This window comes from Myotis nattereri (genome assembly GCF_964212035.1).
Source record: "Myotis nattereri genome assembly, chromosome: 2".
NCBI lineage: Eukaryota > Metazoa > Chordata > Mammalia > Chiroptera > Vespertilionidae > Myotis > Myotis nattereri.
The window spans coordinates 171,481,357-171,500,843 of NC_138076.1; the positions used below are offsets into that span (position 1 = coordinate 171,481,357).

Genomic DNA, 19,487 nt, shown 5'->3' on the forward strand with positions numbered 1-19,487 from the left:
GAGAGGGCACAGGCTGGGCTGAGGGATGCCTCTCTCCCCCTCAAGTGCACAAATTTTTGTGCACCGGGCCTCTAGTCTATATATATAAAAGCCTAAGCAACCAGCAGCTGGCCAACTGGCCGGTAGCTATGATGTGCACTGACCACCAGGTGGCAGATGCTCAATGCAGGAGCAGAAACTACAGGCATGGAAACATGGAACAGACTGATGAATCTCAGAGGGAAAGGGGGAGGGAGGAGGGTGGAAAGAGATTAACCAAAGATCTTATATGAATACTAGAGACCCAGTGCATGGATTGGTGCACCTGGTGGGGATCCCTTGGCCTGGCCTGTGCCCTCTTGCAATCTGGGACCCCTCAGGGGATGTCGGAGAGCCAGTTTTGGCCCGATCCTCACAGGCCAGGCCAAGGGACCCCACTGGTGCACGAATCTGTTCACTGGGCTTCTAGTGGTTAATAAGATTATATAGGTTTCAAGTGTACAGTTCTATGAAATATCATATGTATACTGCACTTTGGGCCCATCAACCAAAGTTAAATCTTCTTTGTCTCCACATAATTATTTTCTCCATTGCACCTGTTATCACCTGGCATGCTATATTTTTAATTATTTATGTTTTCCTATATAAGTTTAAATTGTTGAAGGCAGAGATTTTTATCATGGTCACCTCTGCATATATAGCCTCTAGAACTGTACCAAGCACATAGTATAGTTGTTCTTTAAATATTTGTCAACTATTTTGCAGGGTTTATAAAAATTGGAATATGATAACTAGTCCAGTGTAATGGATTAAGGCATGAATTGTGGAGCCAGGCTATGTGGGTTCATATCTTGGTTCTGTCACTTACTGGAAAAAAAGATGTAAGCAAGTTATGTAACCTCTGCTCTTAATTTATTTCACCTTTAAAGAGGGGTAATAATAGATTTTACCCCAAAGAGTTATTATTATCTGAAAATAGATGCAAAATGTGTATAAATAATGTCTTCTAGACATATTGGAGTTAACTATTATTATTATAAATGCCTTGATGATTTTTTTCTATTCATATAAACAATTAGAATGAATTATATTGATAGATGTCCAATATTGAATCATACTTACATTCTTCTGATAAATTCCATCTCATGATGTATTATTCTTTCCATGTGTTGCTGAATTTTGTTTGCTAATACAATTTAGGACTTTTATCTTAATATTCACATATGAGCTTATCCTGTATGTTTTTTGTTTAATTTTGCTGCCGTCTTTATCATGTTTTGCTGTAAGTTTACACTAGCTTCATAAAATTAACTTGAATGTTTTATTTTTAAAGCTAGAGGCCCAGTGCATGAAATTCGTGCACGGGGCGGGGGCGGGGGGGGGGGGGCGGTGGCGGTCCTTCAGCTCAGCCTGCACCCTCTCCAATCTGGGACCCCTTGGGGGATATCTGAATACCGGCAGTTGGACATCCCTCTCGCCATCTGGGACCGCTGGCTCCTAACTGCTTACTTGCCTGCCTGCCTGATTGCTCCTAACTGCCCTCCCCTGCCAGCCTGACTGCCCTTAATTGCCCTCCCCTGCCAGCCTGACCTCCCCTAACTGCCCTCCCCTGCCAGCCTGATCGCCCCTAACCACCTCTACCTCGGCCCCCGCCACCATGGCTTTGTCCAGGAGGAAGGCAGGACGACTGGAAAATGTCCGGTCGACCTGGTCTAATTAGCGTATTACCCTTTTATTAGTGTAGATATTTTGGAACAGTTGAAATAACAGTGGAATGATCTGCTCTTTCAAGGTTTGGTGGAATTTCTCTGTGAAACCATTAAGACCTGGAGGTTTCATGGTAAAACTCTGATAACGTTTTCTGTTGTTTGGTAGAAAAGGGGTCTGTTGAGATTTTTAACATTTCTGGAGTTATGTTTGGTAAATTATGTTTTCCCAGGAAATTGTCTTTATCATAAACTCTTTCTCTCCCTGGTTTTCTGCTTTCCTTGGGCATTGGCATCTTGTAACTTTTTGTTCCAACTGTCCTCCCATCGCTGTCACTGCCATTCAGGTTTGTTACCTCTCTTCTGGGCTATAGCCTCTGTCTTATAATTGCTAGTATTTTTTTTCTACCATATATAGCACTCCATGTTACTAGATTACATTGCATACCTTGCAGTCTTACTTAGTCATTTAATATGTTATCCAATATCTGGTACACAGCCGGCATGAGAGGCATGTAGAAAAGAGTGCAGGCAAAGCTCTGCTCTCATGGAGTTTATATTTTAGTGGATAGTACCAGACAAGGAACAAATGAACATAAATAAAAATATACCCATTAGTGATAAGTGCTATGAAGAAAAATGAAACTGGATAAAAGAGCCAAAGTAGGAGTTTAGGTGTCATTTTATATAGGGTGATGAATGTTGAGTGGAGACATGTAGTGAGAGCCATCAGGGAAACATTGAGAGGCAGATGGTTTACTAAGTACAGAGGTGTTGAGGGGAGAATATACTTGTCATATTTGAGGAATAGCAAAGACACTAGGATGAGCCAAGGTGCAAGTGGGAGAAGTCAAAACTATTAGTCATCTGTGTACTTGGAGGGGCGGGTGGTGAAAGGGGGTGGACAGATCACACAGGACATTGTAGATCATTGAAAGAACTTTGGATTTTACTGAGTGATATGAAAAGTCACTAGAGTGTTTTTTGTTTTCTCTTTTTAGAGTGACATGATATAGACTTAAGAGAAATTACTGTGACTCTTCTGTGGAGACTAGACTATAAAGGGCTATTGGTTTAGTTTGAGAAAGAGATCATGGATATAGTGGTAAAATTTGGGAGGAGTGGCTAGATTTCAGTTGTACTTTAAAGGTTCAGCATTCAGGATCTTGAAGGTGGAGTGAAGGTGGGATATGAAAGAAAGAGTCATCCTTGATATTTCTCTAAGGATTTTTGTCCTGGGCAATCTGAATAATAATGTTACCATTTACTGAAAAAGAGAGAGTTTTAGAAACAGCAGGTTTGAACCAGAAATCAAGAATTTGGCTTTGGACATGTAAAGGTTGTGAATGCTACTAATCTAAGTGGAGATATCAAAAAGTAAGTTGGATATTGAATTCTGAAATTCAGAAGACAGGTTTTTGTGAAAACTTCAATGGCTCCCCATTGCTTACAAATTCAAATCTATTAGCATTACATTTAACATCTGTTTTTTCTGACCCCAACCTACCTTTACATCTTGTCTCATACTACTACTGTACGTAGACCAAGCCAAACAGGTTTCTTATTTCTAGAATGTGCTAGACATTTTTTTGCCATTTTGATGCTGCTGCCTGTGCCATTGTTTATGTCTGGAATACCTGTCATCTCAACTCAGCCCATTGGAATACTGTCCTGTGTTCATAACTTTATACATATGTGCTGAGAGAAAAAGGTGAGCCACAGAACGGAAACTTTATGTTCAGTGGATGACATTCAGTAAACAGACAGACTCCTGGCTGTCTTGCTTCTGTGTGTGTTAATTTTAACATATGGCACAATGTATTGTTTTCTCTTAGTGATGAAAAAAATAGTTAATTTTTATATTTTTTAAATCTTCAGATGGGAACATTTAAAGCACATGATGGTGAATATTTCTTAGAACCTATAATGAAGGCAGATGGGAGTGAACATGACGATGATCACAACAAGCCACATCTTATATACAGACAGGAGTTAAAGAGGAACTATTTTCTGCATCCTCATAAGCCTTGTGACGTTTCAGGTAAACTATGAAGTAAAGGTACTTGGGTTAAATTATGATACTATTTAAATCTTTTTATAGTTTATAGTTTTCATAGTTTCTTTAAATATTGAAGTATATGGCATTTTAAACACATTTTCTTGACCCAGTAGAAATCATTTAATGTCTGTGTGCAACTTTGTTGTAGCAGAGTGAATTTAAATTCATAAAAGTATTTAGTATATGAGGTATGTAGCAACTGACCATATAAAGTTTTTACTTCAATGTGTTAGGTGAGTATGATTTAATTTTTCTAGCAGAATTTTAGATAGTTAAAAGTGAACTATCTAAAATTCTATAAGTAATAATCACATGTTCAATTTTGCAGGCTTTTAAGTTTATGTGAAGGAAATGTATATAGTTTTCTGTGACTTATCCATTTGCTCTGTGTCGTGACTGAGTTTCATCTACATCATTCATTTTCATTGCTGTACAGTACTTGATTCTATCACGACTCATATCTTCATTTTCCCGTTGAACTTTTGGATTGTTTGCCGTTTTTCATTATTATAAACAGTGTTGCTATGGTAGTCTTGTCCCCATCTCCTGAGTTTGAGAGTTTTGCAAAGTGGTTTTTATCAATTTATTTACACTTCAGCAATATACGCGAGAGCTAGGTTTTCATAATTTTTCCTCTAAAATTCACACTATTGAAGACTTCTAGTAAATTAGAACCCAGGAATCATAGATATCCTTAAAGTGTGAATCTGTTGCTGGTAAATTACTTATATGTTGCATAGGAGTCATTTTAAGAGTTGTATCCACATATGAACATGAATCTTCACCATATTGTCTATCATTTTGTGAAGAATGGAGAAAGGCACCTGCGGTTATCATCAAAGTACAAAATCTAGACAAAAGAGTGGGATTAGAAAGGATTTATTTGAGGTTGTAGGTGTCCATAAACTATAGTTCCAAGCACTGAGATGCCATCTGTTTGGGAATATAATGACATGTAGGCCTTTGAAGGTTTTCCTGGGAGTGCACTTCTTAACCTTTGCTATAATAAGAGGGCCGTTTTGGAGTGGTTCTCACTGTGTCACAGGCCGTGTTTTAAATCTATTGACATAATAGATGCCTTTCTTATGCTTTTAATATGAGCATAAGGGTTTCATTTTCATGGTTTCAAAGAAAACACAAATGGGCACAGCCTCACAATAGAGTTCTACAGAAGGCAGCGTATGCTTGTTCTGATCTACCATTCAGGAGCAGCTTGTTTAACGAACTGTTTAGCTCCTTAAGAAGAAAACCACCAAGTAGACACTCTGAATGCATAAATGTTTCACCTAATGATATGCAGGGTTTTGCATTCACAGTAAGTGTTCATTATCAGAAATGAAGAGATTTCTGATTGAGGCCAGGCTCTTTGGTTTAACAAATTTTTATACTAAAGATTTATTATAAAAACTACAAATAAAAAGCAAATAGAAAGCTATCAGATTTAGTTTTCTTTCATTCACAATATATTTTTCCACAACATTTATCTACTAAAATGTTAAAGGTAGTAACCTTTTAGATTCTTAACTTGCCTCCATTTTTGGGCACAATTAACATACATATTTTTAATCACTAAACAAGGCAGTCGATTAAGGGTCTAAGTAATTAGCTGCTAATAATCATTTTGTTCATAAAAATAGTTTTGAATGTATGTAGTAAAATATTATTAAAGGCTTTTTCCCCCCTAGTTCACATGTCGGTCAGGAATACTTGCAGAATATATATATATTCCTTAGGCGAATTCTTCAAACAGGTAGGCTTAAAAATTAGCATATGAACCAAAAGGATTAAGTAGAAAAAGAAAAGTCATTTAAAAAATATTTCTATTGATGATTTAAAATTTTAAAAAATTTTTATTGATTGATTGGAGAGAGATAGAAACATCAATTGTTGTTCCACTTATTCATGCATTCATTTGGTTACTTCTTGTATGTTCCCTGACTGGAGATCGAACCTGTAACCTTGGCATATCAGGAAAACGCTCTAATCAACTGAGCTACCTGGCCAGGGCTGATGGTTTTAATTTATTGTGACCCTAAAATTTTGTAACTTGTAGTGGCTTCAGCTTTGATGAATTAGTTCAAATTATTTTCAACATCAGATTTCACATGTGCCGTGAGGCCATACTAGTTAATATTCGGTAGCCATATCTAGCCATTGAGGATGATGCCAGGCTCCCAGGTAGACATCAGATGTGTTCTAAGTAATACCCAGTGGAAATGGTAACACACACACACAACCTAAAAAGTGAACAAAAATCCCGCACACACTAACAAAATTAAAACCCAAGGGAAAGGGAGCCCTGAAAATACTGACCTTAACTTCTCTGTCTTTTTTTTTTTTTAAATATATTTTATTGATTTTTTACAGAGAGGAAGGGGAGAGGGATAGAGAGCCAGAAACATCAACCAGCTGCCTCCTGCACGCTCCCCACTGGGGATGTGCCCGCAACCAAGGTACATGCCCTTGCTGGAATCGAACCCGGGACCCGTGAGTCTGCAGGCCGACGCTCTATCCACTGAGCCAAACCAGTTCTGGCAACTTCTCTGTCTTAATAAGCATAAGTAGTGGATGGTTAATGGATTTAATGTTTCCTATATAAATGTCAAGTTTATGGGTTTCTACCTTAAATACCTCACAGCTACAGGAACCAGGCTGTTATCAGAAATGAGTGAAGTGGGGTGTCATTAGGGCGTCCAGGTAGCCACAGGTCAGTGGGATGTGTATGCTTGCAAAAGTTGCATTGGGAATGTGGGATCAGTTTTACCAGAACTTGGAATTTTATAGAGAAGTTAAAAATGTGTGGGAGGGGGAAAGTTTGAAACGTGAGAGCTGAATTTGTCTTGTTAACTGCCAATTTGCAATCTCTTATTTAATGATTTCCAAAGTCCCTGACACTTAAAAACATTTTTTTTTTTTTAAATTGTGGGCAGAGGAAGAAGTGCCATCAATTAACCTAGAGACAGAGGATTATAAATATGACCATGACCATGGCCAATATTTTCAACTATTAACTTGTTACTGATGATTTTAAGAGTCAGCTCAAGCTTCTAAATACAAATAGACATGACTCTAGAGATTTCCCCCTTCTGCCCATCCTTTGTTAAACTACTCTCTCAAAGATCACTTATGACCTACTTGCCAAAAGCAATCTCTCATATTGTTACTTCATTTTAGGGAAATTTTCCCTTTTTTTTTTGGCTTCTCTGATACACTTTGCTTCCAACTTTGCTGCTTTTCTTTCTTACTATTTCTCCCATTTCTCTTCCCAGTTGTTGTTACTGCTTTCCTATCTTCTAAGCATTTTTAAAATGTTCTTGGCCACTATTTTACACCATTTTTATATAGAGTCTACATGATTTATTTATTTTTATTTTCCTAATTTAACTACTAATTTCAATGCTACATATTTTAAAAATGATTTAACTTCAGCTTGTTTTAAGATTAAACCTCAGGTCTACAACTGTCTGATTCTCATGTTTCTTGGATGTCCCAGTGGCACCTAGAGTTAATACATCTAATCTGAAGCTATTGTCTCTCTTCACCTACCTTTTCATCCATGCCCCTAAAAAGAAGCCTTTCTTCTTTTTGTGTCCAAATATCTGTCTAAATTAAGCACTTGCTATAGTGGACACTTAAGTAGTGTTAATTTTTTGAAAAAATCCTACTCTATTAACTAAAGAAGACTGATTTAGATTTGAATAACAAATTTGCCTCAACTACTCAGGTCTACCCTTTTTGCTTTATTTGTTAGCTAGAGGCCTGGTGCACGAATTTGTGCACCAGTGGTGTCCCGTGGCCTGGCCTGTGGGATCGGGCCAAAACTGGCTCTCCAACATCCCCTGAGGGGTCCCGGATTGTGAGAGGGTGCAGGCCAGGTCAAGGGATCCCACTGTTGCACCATCAGGGCCAGGGAGGGATGTGGGAGGTTGGACAGTCAGGGAGGGACTGCGGGAGGGCTCCAGGACATGTCGGGCCCATCTTGCTCAGTCCTGATAGGCTGGACCCCAGCAGCAAGCTAACCTATCAGTCGGAGCATCTGCCCCCTGGTGGTCAGTGCACATGATAGCAAGCGGTTGAGAGGCCTTAGCATATCATTAACATATTGTGCTTTGATTGGTTGAACGACCGACCATTTGGCTGGACACTTAGCATATTAGGCTTTTATTATATAGGATTAGTATTCTAAAGTGCATGAGTAGTTTATTTTCTTAAGGAGCTATTTTTCAGTCTTATTGTATTAGTAATGATCTTAAGTTAAATTTTGTCCCAAACTAAAGAAAAATCTTAAATTTTCTTAAGATTTGACCTATTAAGGTTTTGAGATTGTGAATCCTCTGGTATTAGAACTACCTCATAGCCCTCTGGCTGGTTTGGTTCAGTGGATAAAGCATCATTCCTTGGACTGAAGGGTCTTGAGTTTGATTCCCGGTCAAGGACACATACCTCAGTTGCAGGCTTGAGCCCCGGCCCTTGCTATGTCTCTCTCACATCGATGTTTATCTAAAATAACCAAAATAACAACAAAAACGGCCTCATATATGTTATGAAAAACTCTATACTTTTCAAAGCACTCTTCATAGTCATAGCTCATTGATCCCTATAGTAAGTCTTTGAGATACAATCATCCTCAAATTACAGATGTTTTCTGTGAGCGGAAGAAACCCAGAGATGGTGTGACAGTTGTTTGTTCCATGCATACAGGTTTATCTTATTAGCTGACCTATATTGCCAGTTGTACTGTTTGACATGATAATGAAATGGTATAGTATGTATGTAATAATGCACCCCAAAGAGAAAAATCAATCTTTTCTATATGTTCCTTACTTTGTGTTGCCATTCTGTCATTGGCAAGCCCTAGCTTTGAAGTCCTGTTTTATCTATGGTTATATTAGGGTCCCTCGGCCTGGCCTGTGGGGATCAGTAGACCTCCGTGCCGCCACAGCCAGGCCTTAACCCACCAGTTCAGGCTCCAGCCAGCTGTTCACATTGACCGCATGGCACAAAGTAGTGGGTGAAACGGCAGGCAGTGAGGGAGGAGTCTGAGCCCGGGCTGGGCGCTGCTCCTGCTCATCCTGGCACCTCTATACCTGCCACTACAGGGGGAGTGTCTGCAGGAGAGGCTCATGCCCCTGCAGCTGCACTTGCCAACTGTGAGCCAAGTGTCTGGCACCTGTCTGTCAGCTGAGTGGTGCTCCCTCTGCAGGAGCTCACTGACCACCAGGGGGCAGCTCCTGCATTGAGTGTGTGCTCCCTGGTGGTCAGTGCATGTCATAGCTACCGGCCAGTCAGCCTGTCGCTGGTTGCTTAGGCTTTTATATATATAGATTATCTAGTTCTATTTATAATGAGGTTGATGATTCCAACATTGGGAGACTGGGCCAATGAGAATGTGAACCAAAATGCAGGAACCAAAAGTATGTTTATCCAATCAGGTGCATTTAAAAAATACATAACATGGAAGGTATGTTGCCTTACATTTTAGGTGTGGTAACAACATTCCTTTCTAGGAGGAGGGCCTGTCTACTCTGAAGAATTAATGTTTTTAAAAATCTTTATACTAGGATTGTATTTTTTCAAACTACATCATTAAACTGGAGAGTGTTTCATGGGTAGAAATAATGATTCATTCTTTTTAAGTTTTTTAGGCAAGTTTTTTAATATCTCTGTGCTAGATTGGAGCTGAATAGGATAGAATTATGAATCTGGAAGAATAGGAGATGCTATACTATAGTTATAACCCCTAATTGAAGAATAAGCTATGATGTGTCTGAATACAGTGGTGTCAAACCACTGTCATATTTGTTCCGATTTGTCTCTCACTGTAGAATTAGAATTCATTTGTTGCTGGGAATTTTTTTTTTTTCTGTGCATGTCAACTTGTTCTGGTTCATGTATTTATCAAGTCTGCTTTTGAGGTGGGCCTAGGCCGACTTCCAGGAGGCAGGCGATACTGTTGGGATTGTGCTGGCAGCCCTGGTTTGTCGGTGCCTGGCCCATTCTCCGGAGATTGGACCTACAGGATTACTGAGGGAGGGAGTGGCTGCACTGAGCTGGTGGGTCGCCAGGACGGGTCCATCAACTGGCGGTGCTCCCGCTGTGGGAGTGCACTGACCACCAGGAAGCAGCTTCTGTGTTGAGCGTCTTCCCCCTGGTGGTCAGTGTGTGTCATAGCAACTGGTCATTTGGTTGTTTAGGCTTTTAAATATATAGATTGCATTTTTAAATTATTACTTCTACATACAGATGCAGGGATTTTTCTTATATTGAACTTATGTTCAACTTTGCTCACATATTTTAATAGTTTATCTGTTGATACTTCTGGATTTTTGTATGTGAACATCATGTAGACAGTTATTTTTTCCCTTCCAATCTTTCAATCTTTTATTTATTTTTCTTTATTGCACTGGCTAAGATTTCTAAAACAACAGTGAATGAAAATGGCAATAGTGAAAATTCTTACCTCATCACGAATTTTAAAAGAAAAGCTTTCAACCTTTTCTGATATGAACAATGTCTGTTGGTTTTTCTTAGGTGCCCTTTAGATGATTAAGGAAGTTCCCTTAAATTGCTGGGTTAATAATTTTTATTATGAATGGATATGGAATTTTATCAAAACCCTTTTCCTCTGCATATACTGAGGCGAACATGTATTTTTCCCTTTGTTCAGCCAATTGATTTACACATGGCAAGTCCACCTTCGGTTCTCACTATTTGTATATCAATGTTTATGAGTGAATTTGGTTTAAATATTTCCCTGGTTGTATAGGAAAAGAGCAAAGAAAATTATTGCCTATTGGAAGAGACTGATTAAAATAATGGGCCAGAGTATATGGGCTGCATAAAGATGTTATTTTTTATTTTATACACTCAATAGTCTTTTAGATTTACTCATCAGGTAAAGGACAGAAGTGAAAAATAACTCAATATATTTATGGGGAGCAATAAAATGTGAAACTTTCTATCTAAGGTATTAGATCATTAATCAGCCTTATAGCTCATTTTACAGTTTTCCTCTGGCTGGTCTAGCAAACACAACTTAATTGCAAATGCTTAGTGAAGTAAATGTTAATCTCTGGCTCCCTCCTGCTTAACCATGTGATGCTTTCCTCCTGAAGAGGAAGCAAAGATTTTAATTATTTGCAATTAGAATCTGATTCAGTATTGCAGCATTCAAAAGCAGCCCTATTTAAAGACATGGAGACAGACTGGGCTGCTCTCACAATGAGTACACATGCCAAGGAAAACTGCAGAAGGATGACGATGGTCCATATTCCTCACTTGGGGAACATCATTGCTGCGGGAGTGAGAGTCGGGCCCATTGCCAGGTCAGGTGACAGACATACTATTTCATGGGGAGAACATCCAGGCCTCTGGATCTCCCCCGAGCAGGCTGCTTCTTTGGGCTTTTCTTCCTTGGAAGAGAGCCAGACCTCTGAAGGGGAAAACTCCCTCAGCCTGACCTGTGAGTCTGTAGTCCGCAACTTCTTTTGTATAGACACAAATGTGCCTGGATGTTAGATGAACATGGTGTTAAGATTGACAAACACGTTCGTTTAAAAGGTGGTGTTTTATTCTGTGATGTAGTAGCATAAAATCAAATAACAAAATGTCCACTTGAAAATAAGAGTTCAATCTATCACTGATCTTAGAGTTTTATCCCCCACCCCCCCACTTTTGTCAAAAACTAAAAAATAGTAGCCTTAATAAAAGCTGACAAAAGCAATATGGACAAAAACTGATTCCATAATAAAGATATAAGTGCTACTAAGATAACATAGTATTTTTATTTTTAACATTTTATATTCATTTAGCGAGAGCTTGTAATTAGAACTAAGCTTTTCAATGTTAAATTTATTTTGGAAAATACCTTTTTCTTATTTTTTAAAATCTTTTAATCAATTATTAATAGTTAGAAGAGTATTTCACATGAGAATTCTATTTTCAGTCAAAAGCTGTTTTAGGAATTGCAGAGCCTGGAGGAGTCAATTATAATGGCTGGAGTAACATTAGAATAAAGAGTGAGTTAGGTCTAAGCTTAGATTACATTTTAGATTTTTATGAGTTATAACTTAGTTTTAAAAATATTCAATAAAAATAACAGAAGTTATCGTTAATAACATAATAGCAAATGCTCATACTGATTTCAACAAGTTACTTCAGGTGGAAAAATAGTCTTATACCAAAACTTGAATTGATAAAGCAAATAGAGAGATTATAATATTTGTAAATTCCCACTTCAAACTGACTTTGCATTTTGAGGGTGCTTAGTACTTAAAGGACCCTCAAAGCATTTTGGGAATGATTCCACATACATGAGGTAGATTGTCAGATAATGTGGAAACTCTTCTAGCCCAGGAGCAACCTTGTGAAAGTCTGGAGAACAAAGGGTTATATTTTCTGTTAAATCATAGTAAGTGGATATATTCTAGAAATGGACTGCCCTGAAGGCTCATCGAAAATCTATATATATAAAACCCTAAGCGATCAGTCAACTGTTTGACCAGTCGACCATTTGGTTGCTATGAAGTGTACTGACCACCAGGGGGAAGATGCTCAATGCAGGAGCTGCCCCTAGGTGGTCAGTGCGCTCCCACAGAGGGAATGCCGCTCACTTGACTGACAGGCGCCAGATGCTGGGCTCACAGCTGGCGAGTGCAGCGAGGCCGGGATGAGCAGGAGCGGTGCAGGGCCTGGCTCGGGCTCCTCCCCGGTTGCCTGCTGCTTCATACACTACTACATCCCTCAGGGGATGTCGGACTGCCAGTTTTGGCTAGATTCCTGCAGGCTAGGATCAGGCCAAAACCGGCAGTCCGACCTGAGGGGTCCTGGATTGCAAGAGGGCGCAGGCCAGGCTGAGGGATCCCACCGGTTCATGAATCTGTGCACTGGGTCTTTAGTAACAAGATAAGATAGGTAGGTAGAGTCTTGTACTGTTGTCATTTTTAATAACGTTATACAATATTCTAACTTCAGCCACACACACTTGCAAAATAAGCTCACTAGAAGTGCTAAGCATGAATTCTGAATAACTGATTTTTCTTTAAAGAATGAATTTACCTCATAAGATTTTCAAACATCTTTTCAAGAAGTACTAGAGTGGGAGTTTGGAGTATCACATTGTTATATGTACAATTGTCCATCTAAAGCATCCTAACTTTTATTATTTGGCTAGTTTGTCTTAGTCTCATTTTGCTTAGAATTTCTAACAAAGGATGGGATTTGAAGATGTGGAAAGCACTTTGCAAAGTGCAAAGGGATACATAGTTCCCTTTCCATACTCTTCCAGTGGAGAGGTTGGTAAGCCAAAAGCTGGGAAGAGACAGCTACTGAATATTCCTTCTCACCTAAGAAAGAAATGTTAAAAGTTTTGAGTTTATTAATGAATGTGTGCTTATTTTCAACTCATGATCTGAGCAAGAATACTTGATTCAGCTTATTAGGCAAATCTATCTTACATATCTTCAGAGCAATCCCCATGGGTTGGATTCTTGAGAATGTGGAAGAAAGGGTATTTACTCTGTAATACTTGTCCAGTGTGCTCTTTGCCCTTTTAGCACACTTTGCAAAAGGAACTAGAATTTCTTATTGGATGTAGGATTAATGGGAGTAATTTGGGAGGTTTCCAGTGCCCTCTTTTTTTTTTTTTTTTTCTTTTAAGGCCATTAGAGTGATAGGACAGTAGCAGATTTTTCTCAAGTCTGTGAATCGTAGAGCTAAATGTATTTATATCCATGGACAACAGTGTGGTGATTGCCGGGGGGAGGTGATTGAGGGAGATGGAGGAGGATATGGGGATGGGAAATAGTGATGGATGGAGACTTGACTTGGAGTGGTGAACAAACAATACAGTGTATAAATGATGTGTCGTAGAGTTGTGCACCTGAAACCCATATAATTTTGTAACCAGTGTCATCCCAATTTTTTTAAAAAAGGGGGGGGGAATAGAAAAAAAATGTGCAAGGGCAAAAAATAAATGGGTTTATATGCAAATCTTGACTCAGCTCTATATTTCTGTAATGCAAGGAGAACTAGACCCATATTTTCATGAATATGAGTAGCTAGTTCCTCTTTTAGTTTTGGAGGCGACAGCATTTTCCATTATGATCCTGCTTACTAAATTCTTCACATTCTACATGTATTACCACAGATGACCTTTAGAAGAGTCATGCAAAGTGGGATTCAGATGTAATAACTGAGATTGAGGAAATCTGAATTCATTTCTTTGTTATGCCACTTAGTTGGTGGCTGATGAAATTTCATGTAACCAGTGTCACGTCTATTTCAAAATCTGCACTGTAATAGTGACTGATTCAGGGATGCAATAAGGACTAATGATGTAATGATTCTTTTATGTTGTTTCAAGTTTCAGCTGACCACAGGCAAGTCCACAGTCTTACGCACAATTGGTAGCAGTAGGTGCAGTTCTAATTATTTACTTGTAAATGTCTTTAACATGAAGCATTTTATAAGCTCTGTGCCACAATTCTGTAAGAGAGGACTATAGATTTTCAGAAGTTTTGTCATAGAATACTGCTGTTTTAAAAACTTAATAGGTTCCAAATTATATTTTACTAGAGGCCCGGTGCATGAAAATTCAGGCACTGGAGGGGGGGGTCCCTCAGCCCGGCCTCCCCCTTTCACAGTCCGGGAGCCCTCAGGGATGGGAGGTGACCGGCGATCAGGGGAAGGCGACGCCCCCATCACACCTCTGCTGCTGCCACTGCCAGCAGCGCAGTCCTCAGCTGGCCCTGGTTACCTGCGCCTCGGGTGGCCCTGGGTGGCTGGGCAGCTCATATCCGAGGCTTGCCTGTGCCTGGGGGTGGGGCCGGCCTTGCCGCACGCCTGCTGTGCTGGTGGGGCTGAGGGGACTGGCCGCTGCCATCTTGTGGCTGTGGGCGCTGCCATCTTTGCGATGGTGTGAGGGTCAATTAGCATATTCCCTCTTTATTAGATAAGATTATGTGACCATGGGCAGTTTTTTAACCTTCCTGTTCCTTCATCTTTGAGTACAAGATGAAGATAATAGTATCTACCTTATAGAGTTGTTAATAGTAAAGGACTTAACTTAAATGAAGTGTACCAGTACTTGGTACATAGCAAGCACTCATTAAGTACTGTGTTTATTATTGGCAATAGTAGTATTAGTAACAAAATTCAATGTGGCAACATAGGGCTTATAATAAACACAAAAAACAGTTTAAATCATAAGAAAACATAAGTTAGATTTCACAGTATATCTGATATGATTGTTCTTTATTTCAAAGCACACCCAGTTCTTTGAGTTGGGAGTCTTGTAGGGCACTTAACAAGTGGTTTGAAATGTTGATAATATAGAACAGGGGTGTGGAATATCTGGTCCATAGGCTGTATAAGGCCTGAAAAATCATTTGGTCTAGCGCGGCCAAAGCATTAAGGGTGAGTTAATTGAATGTTTGACCAAATATAGCAGGCAAATTTTTAAGTCGATAATTTTGTATGGCCCAAAAATGATGATATAAATATCTAAGTGGCCCTTGGCAGAGAAAAGTTTCCCCACCCCTGGTCTAGAATATGCTTCATTTGATTTAATGCCCTCATGATTAGAATGGTGGTTACATGCTATTGGTCAGGTATAAAATCTGTCTTCTCATCTGGTCAAATGCAGAGTGTTAGTATCAATTCTGGCCTCTGTACAGAAACCAGATGAAAAATTAGAGTGAATTTCCTATTTGAGATCAGGAAAATCCAAGGCAACTTCTTCATCTTTGGATTGCTGTGGTTGTACATTACAATTAGTATTATACTTACCTTGAAGTTCTGGTCTGATAAACCTTCCTTTGCCTTGTTCCTCAGTATATTCCTTTCTTTCATCTTCCTTCCTTCCTTTTTCCCATCTCCCAACTTTTCATCATCCTTTCTTTCTTCCTCTTAATCCTTTTTGCTCCTTTTCATGAACATTTATTGAGCACTTACTAGGGCAGAACACATTGTCCAACAGTGCTCTCAGTCTTTAGAGGGTTTATAGCTTGATGGTAGTGGTGGTGATGAGCATGTTTAGTGGTGAGCTGGTGGTGATCAGGGGTTTGAACTTCATCTTATGGGCAATGAGAATCCATGGACATGAAGGTGAGATAAAAGATTTATTCTTAAAAATGAATCTTTTCTGGACATAAATGTAGGATGAACAGGAGGGATAAGAGATTGAAGATGGCGAGACTATTTGGGAGACTTCATGTCTAATTTTGCATTCATGATCCTAATAATAGGTGAAAAAGACCTGAATGAATTTAGAGGCAAGGGCATTGTTGACAACACGTGCAATACTAGGGATGTTTTGAAGGAGAAATGGAAAAACTTGGTGACCATATACAAAGGCTAAAGAAGAACCCCATGGTAGTATACAGTGTAGTATGAGTTATAGATATTAGGAGATTATTGCTCATAGTTGTAGAAATTAGGGAATAGGAGAAGAAAATGATAGATTGTGTTCTGTCATTTTTGAGTATGAGGTGCTGGTAGGATTTTTAAGTGGAATTATGGGTTTCTAATTATATTCTGTAACATTTTTTTTTCTGACAAAGCAGGGATTCCCTTTTTATATTTTCTCCCATCTATAAAGTAGATATGTTAATGATAATTTCTTCCCATGATGGTGAGAAATGAATGAAGGGATGCAGGAGAAAACTGTTTAATAGTTTCCTACATCTAAAACAAGTAACCAGTTATGTTAGGTATTCATATTCTCATTAAGTCCCTAAGCCATAAGCACAGAGATAGTTAGATTTATATTGTGTTAAGTTCTAATGTCGATTCTAGCCCAGTTCCAGGCCACTGGCAGAGAATTAAGGCCACCTTTAGAGTACCACTCTGTGAAAGAATACAATTAAGAGCCTCATTTCATGCATTGTAATTTTCAAAGTTGGCACAGGATCCTATTGTAGCTTAAAGAAATTTGTTCAAGCATGCCAATCAGATTCTTGGTCTAGGAGAGTGGCTGATAGCTGTTTCATGTTAATGGTATGGTATGCTAGACGCGTGTTCATCCAAGAGCCCATCGGCAATGAGACAAGGAGATTATGCCAGAATGTAAATCAACATACTGCCCTCATTATCAAGAAAGTCTTGCTATGGAAGGATTGTCAACTGAACTTAACGGTACATTGAGTAAATCACTTTTGAACAGCATATGTAGAGGAGTACAAATTCCCAAAACTAAGATGATCAGAATGTCCAATTTCTTTTTTTTTCTTAAATAAATGCAGAGGTATTTTTAAATTCTATTGAATGACTTATATTACAGCATTTTCCCCCCTAAGGTATGGGACATTTAAGTAGAATTACATGTTTCTAATTAAATTATTGTTTAACAATTTTTAGTAGTTTATATTCTTATGGATTATTGACTTTTAACAATCTCCTTGCATTTCAGAATACAGTATACTATAATAAGGACTATATTCACTGATTATTGTTGTTGCCTGATATTCATGATTTGTTTTGGTCTAAATTAGTTTTGGTTTATTTGACACTTGTTATTAATAAATGACAAAAAATCATTTTTGCATTTGACTTGATGGAACATAAATAGACAACCATTGCATACAGATGATGTCATTGAATTGTCAAATGAGCTTTGAGTATGCTCATTTATTTAGGGTATTTGGAAAGGTCACTTCAGCATTTGTTACTCTGCTTAAGTATAAACATATAAAAGGTAATGAGATTAAATGTGTAGCTTGTAAAATAGTTATAGATGCTGTTTTAAAAATATTATAATTAAAAATTATAGTAATAAAACAAGTTCATTGCAATGATTTAAAGGGCCCTGAAAAAAAAGTTTGATAGTTGTTGTTTTTTAAAAATCCTCACTCTAGGATGTTTTTCATTGATTCTAGAGAGAGAAGATGTGAGAGTGGGGGGGGGGGGCGGGAGAGAGAGAGAGAGAGAGAGAGAGAGAGAGAGAGAGAGAAAGAGAGAGAGAGAGACAGAGACACCTGGGAAATGAACCTGTACCCTGTGTATCTGACTGGGAATTGAACCTGAGACCCTTCAGTGCATGAGACAGTGCTTCAACCAACTGAGCCACACCAGCCAGGGCAATAGTTTGATAGTTTAACCATCCCCTCTTCAGTTACAGCTGTCTATTACAGCCCAAAACCTTTGAGGTGTGTGCTTCCTTAACTTTTTGGCTCATTATAGAAAATGTTATAAATATATGTTTGTATATTTTGTGAAAATTTTTACAAAAATAGGAACATACTATACATATTGCTTACATTCTTAATTTAAAAACATCATGGATATCCTTCCTTATCAAAATGTACAGACCTAATTTATTTTTAATTTTATATTTTAAACTACATAAAATACGTTGTATTTATTTTTATCACTTTTTTACACATTAGAGTGACAAGAGTCATACTGTTTTGTGTTGAAGTATGAAATTAGTTTTCTTCTAAATGTAATTAAACAAAGAGTTGTATAGCATATTCTTATTTCATTTGCCATAGAGATTAAACTCTTGAGATCTGTATGGTTAACATTGTAATTGTTGTTAAATTATGGTTCTTTCATTTTTCCTTTTAACTTTCATCATCAAACTGTCTTTTCATGGCTAAGACCACTGACTCTGGAGCAAGACCCCAAGGGTGTGAATCCCAAATGTGCTACTTATTAGTTAATATATAGTTGGATTTTTTCAGCCCAATTCTATAAAACTTTTGTTTTTTTGGAAGGCAAACTTACGCCATTCACCTTCATTACAAAAAATGATTCCGTTTATTTCAGCTCCATTAATGATCAATTGTGTTTTGTGAGTTCCTTCATTTCTGTATGTTGTAGATTGCTCATCTATAAAATGGAATTAACAATAATACTGATGTTATACAAATGAGTGAATGTAAGTAAGTTTACCAGAAATGTAGTTGGCTTACAGTAAGCAGTATGTGTTGGGTGTTATTTATATTAATGATGCCCCAAGTTTATTTCCTTTTTCCCTATTTCTTTACTTTTGCTGATTTTTTTTTTAAATCATCTTCTCCCACCCCCCTTAAAATGGGAAGATCTACTGGGTATCTCTGTATTTCTTTGGTAATATGCTTATTTTGAGTTATAAAGGGTGTCCCAAAATTCACGCAAGAAGTAATTTTGATAGAATACACAGGTTTATAATTAAAAATTGTAAATTTCTTATTGATTCATAAAGTATACAGTATAGGGTTATGTATGGAATAGGATATCAGGTAAACTAGATTATCATTTTGCGATAGCGAGCACCATTAACTGTTATTGCCTGAGCAGCCGCATTTTTGAAGAATGGTCCCATGATGCCTCCAGCCCAAAATCCGCACCAAACAGTGACATGTTGTGGATGCATTTGTTTCTCAACAATGACTCGTGGATTTTCTGAACTCCAAATGCGACAATTTTGTCGATTAACCAAGCCATCAAGATGCAAATGAGCCTCATCGAAATTCGGCCACATTTATGCAAAACGGTCATGGAAAATTTCAACAAATGAATGCGTATGTGCCAGCAAAGCTGTGGAGGCCATTTACCTGATATGCTATTCCATACATAACCCTATACTGTATACTTTATGAATCAATAAGAATTTTACAATTTTTAATTATAAACCTGTGTTGTCTATCAAAATTACTTCTTGCATGAATTTTGGGACACCCTTTATATGCACACTTATAATTATTACAATTTAAAAGTAAACAATAACTATATCTCTTTTGCGTGACTAGACTATGTGGCCT

The 19,487-nt window shown here is 38.1% G+C and overlaps 1 protein-coding gene across 1 annotated transcript in view; it reads left to right on the plus strand.

Moving 5' to 3' along the window:
• The window catches only part of ADAMTS20 (ADAM metallopeptidase with thrombospondin type 1 motif 20), a gene marked incomplete at both ends in the record, with an annotated part of 166,168 nt that overhangs the window by 23,618 nt on the left and 123,063 nt on the right, over window positions 1-19,487 (plus strand). The window contains one exon of the mRNA XM_081082830.1: window positions 3,564-3,726. Within this exon, the coding sequence (XP_080938956.1) occupies window positions 3,564-3,726 (163 nt within the window). The remainder of the gene's footprint in view (window positions 1-3,563; window positions 3,727-19,487) is intronic.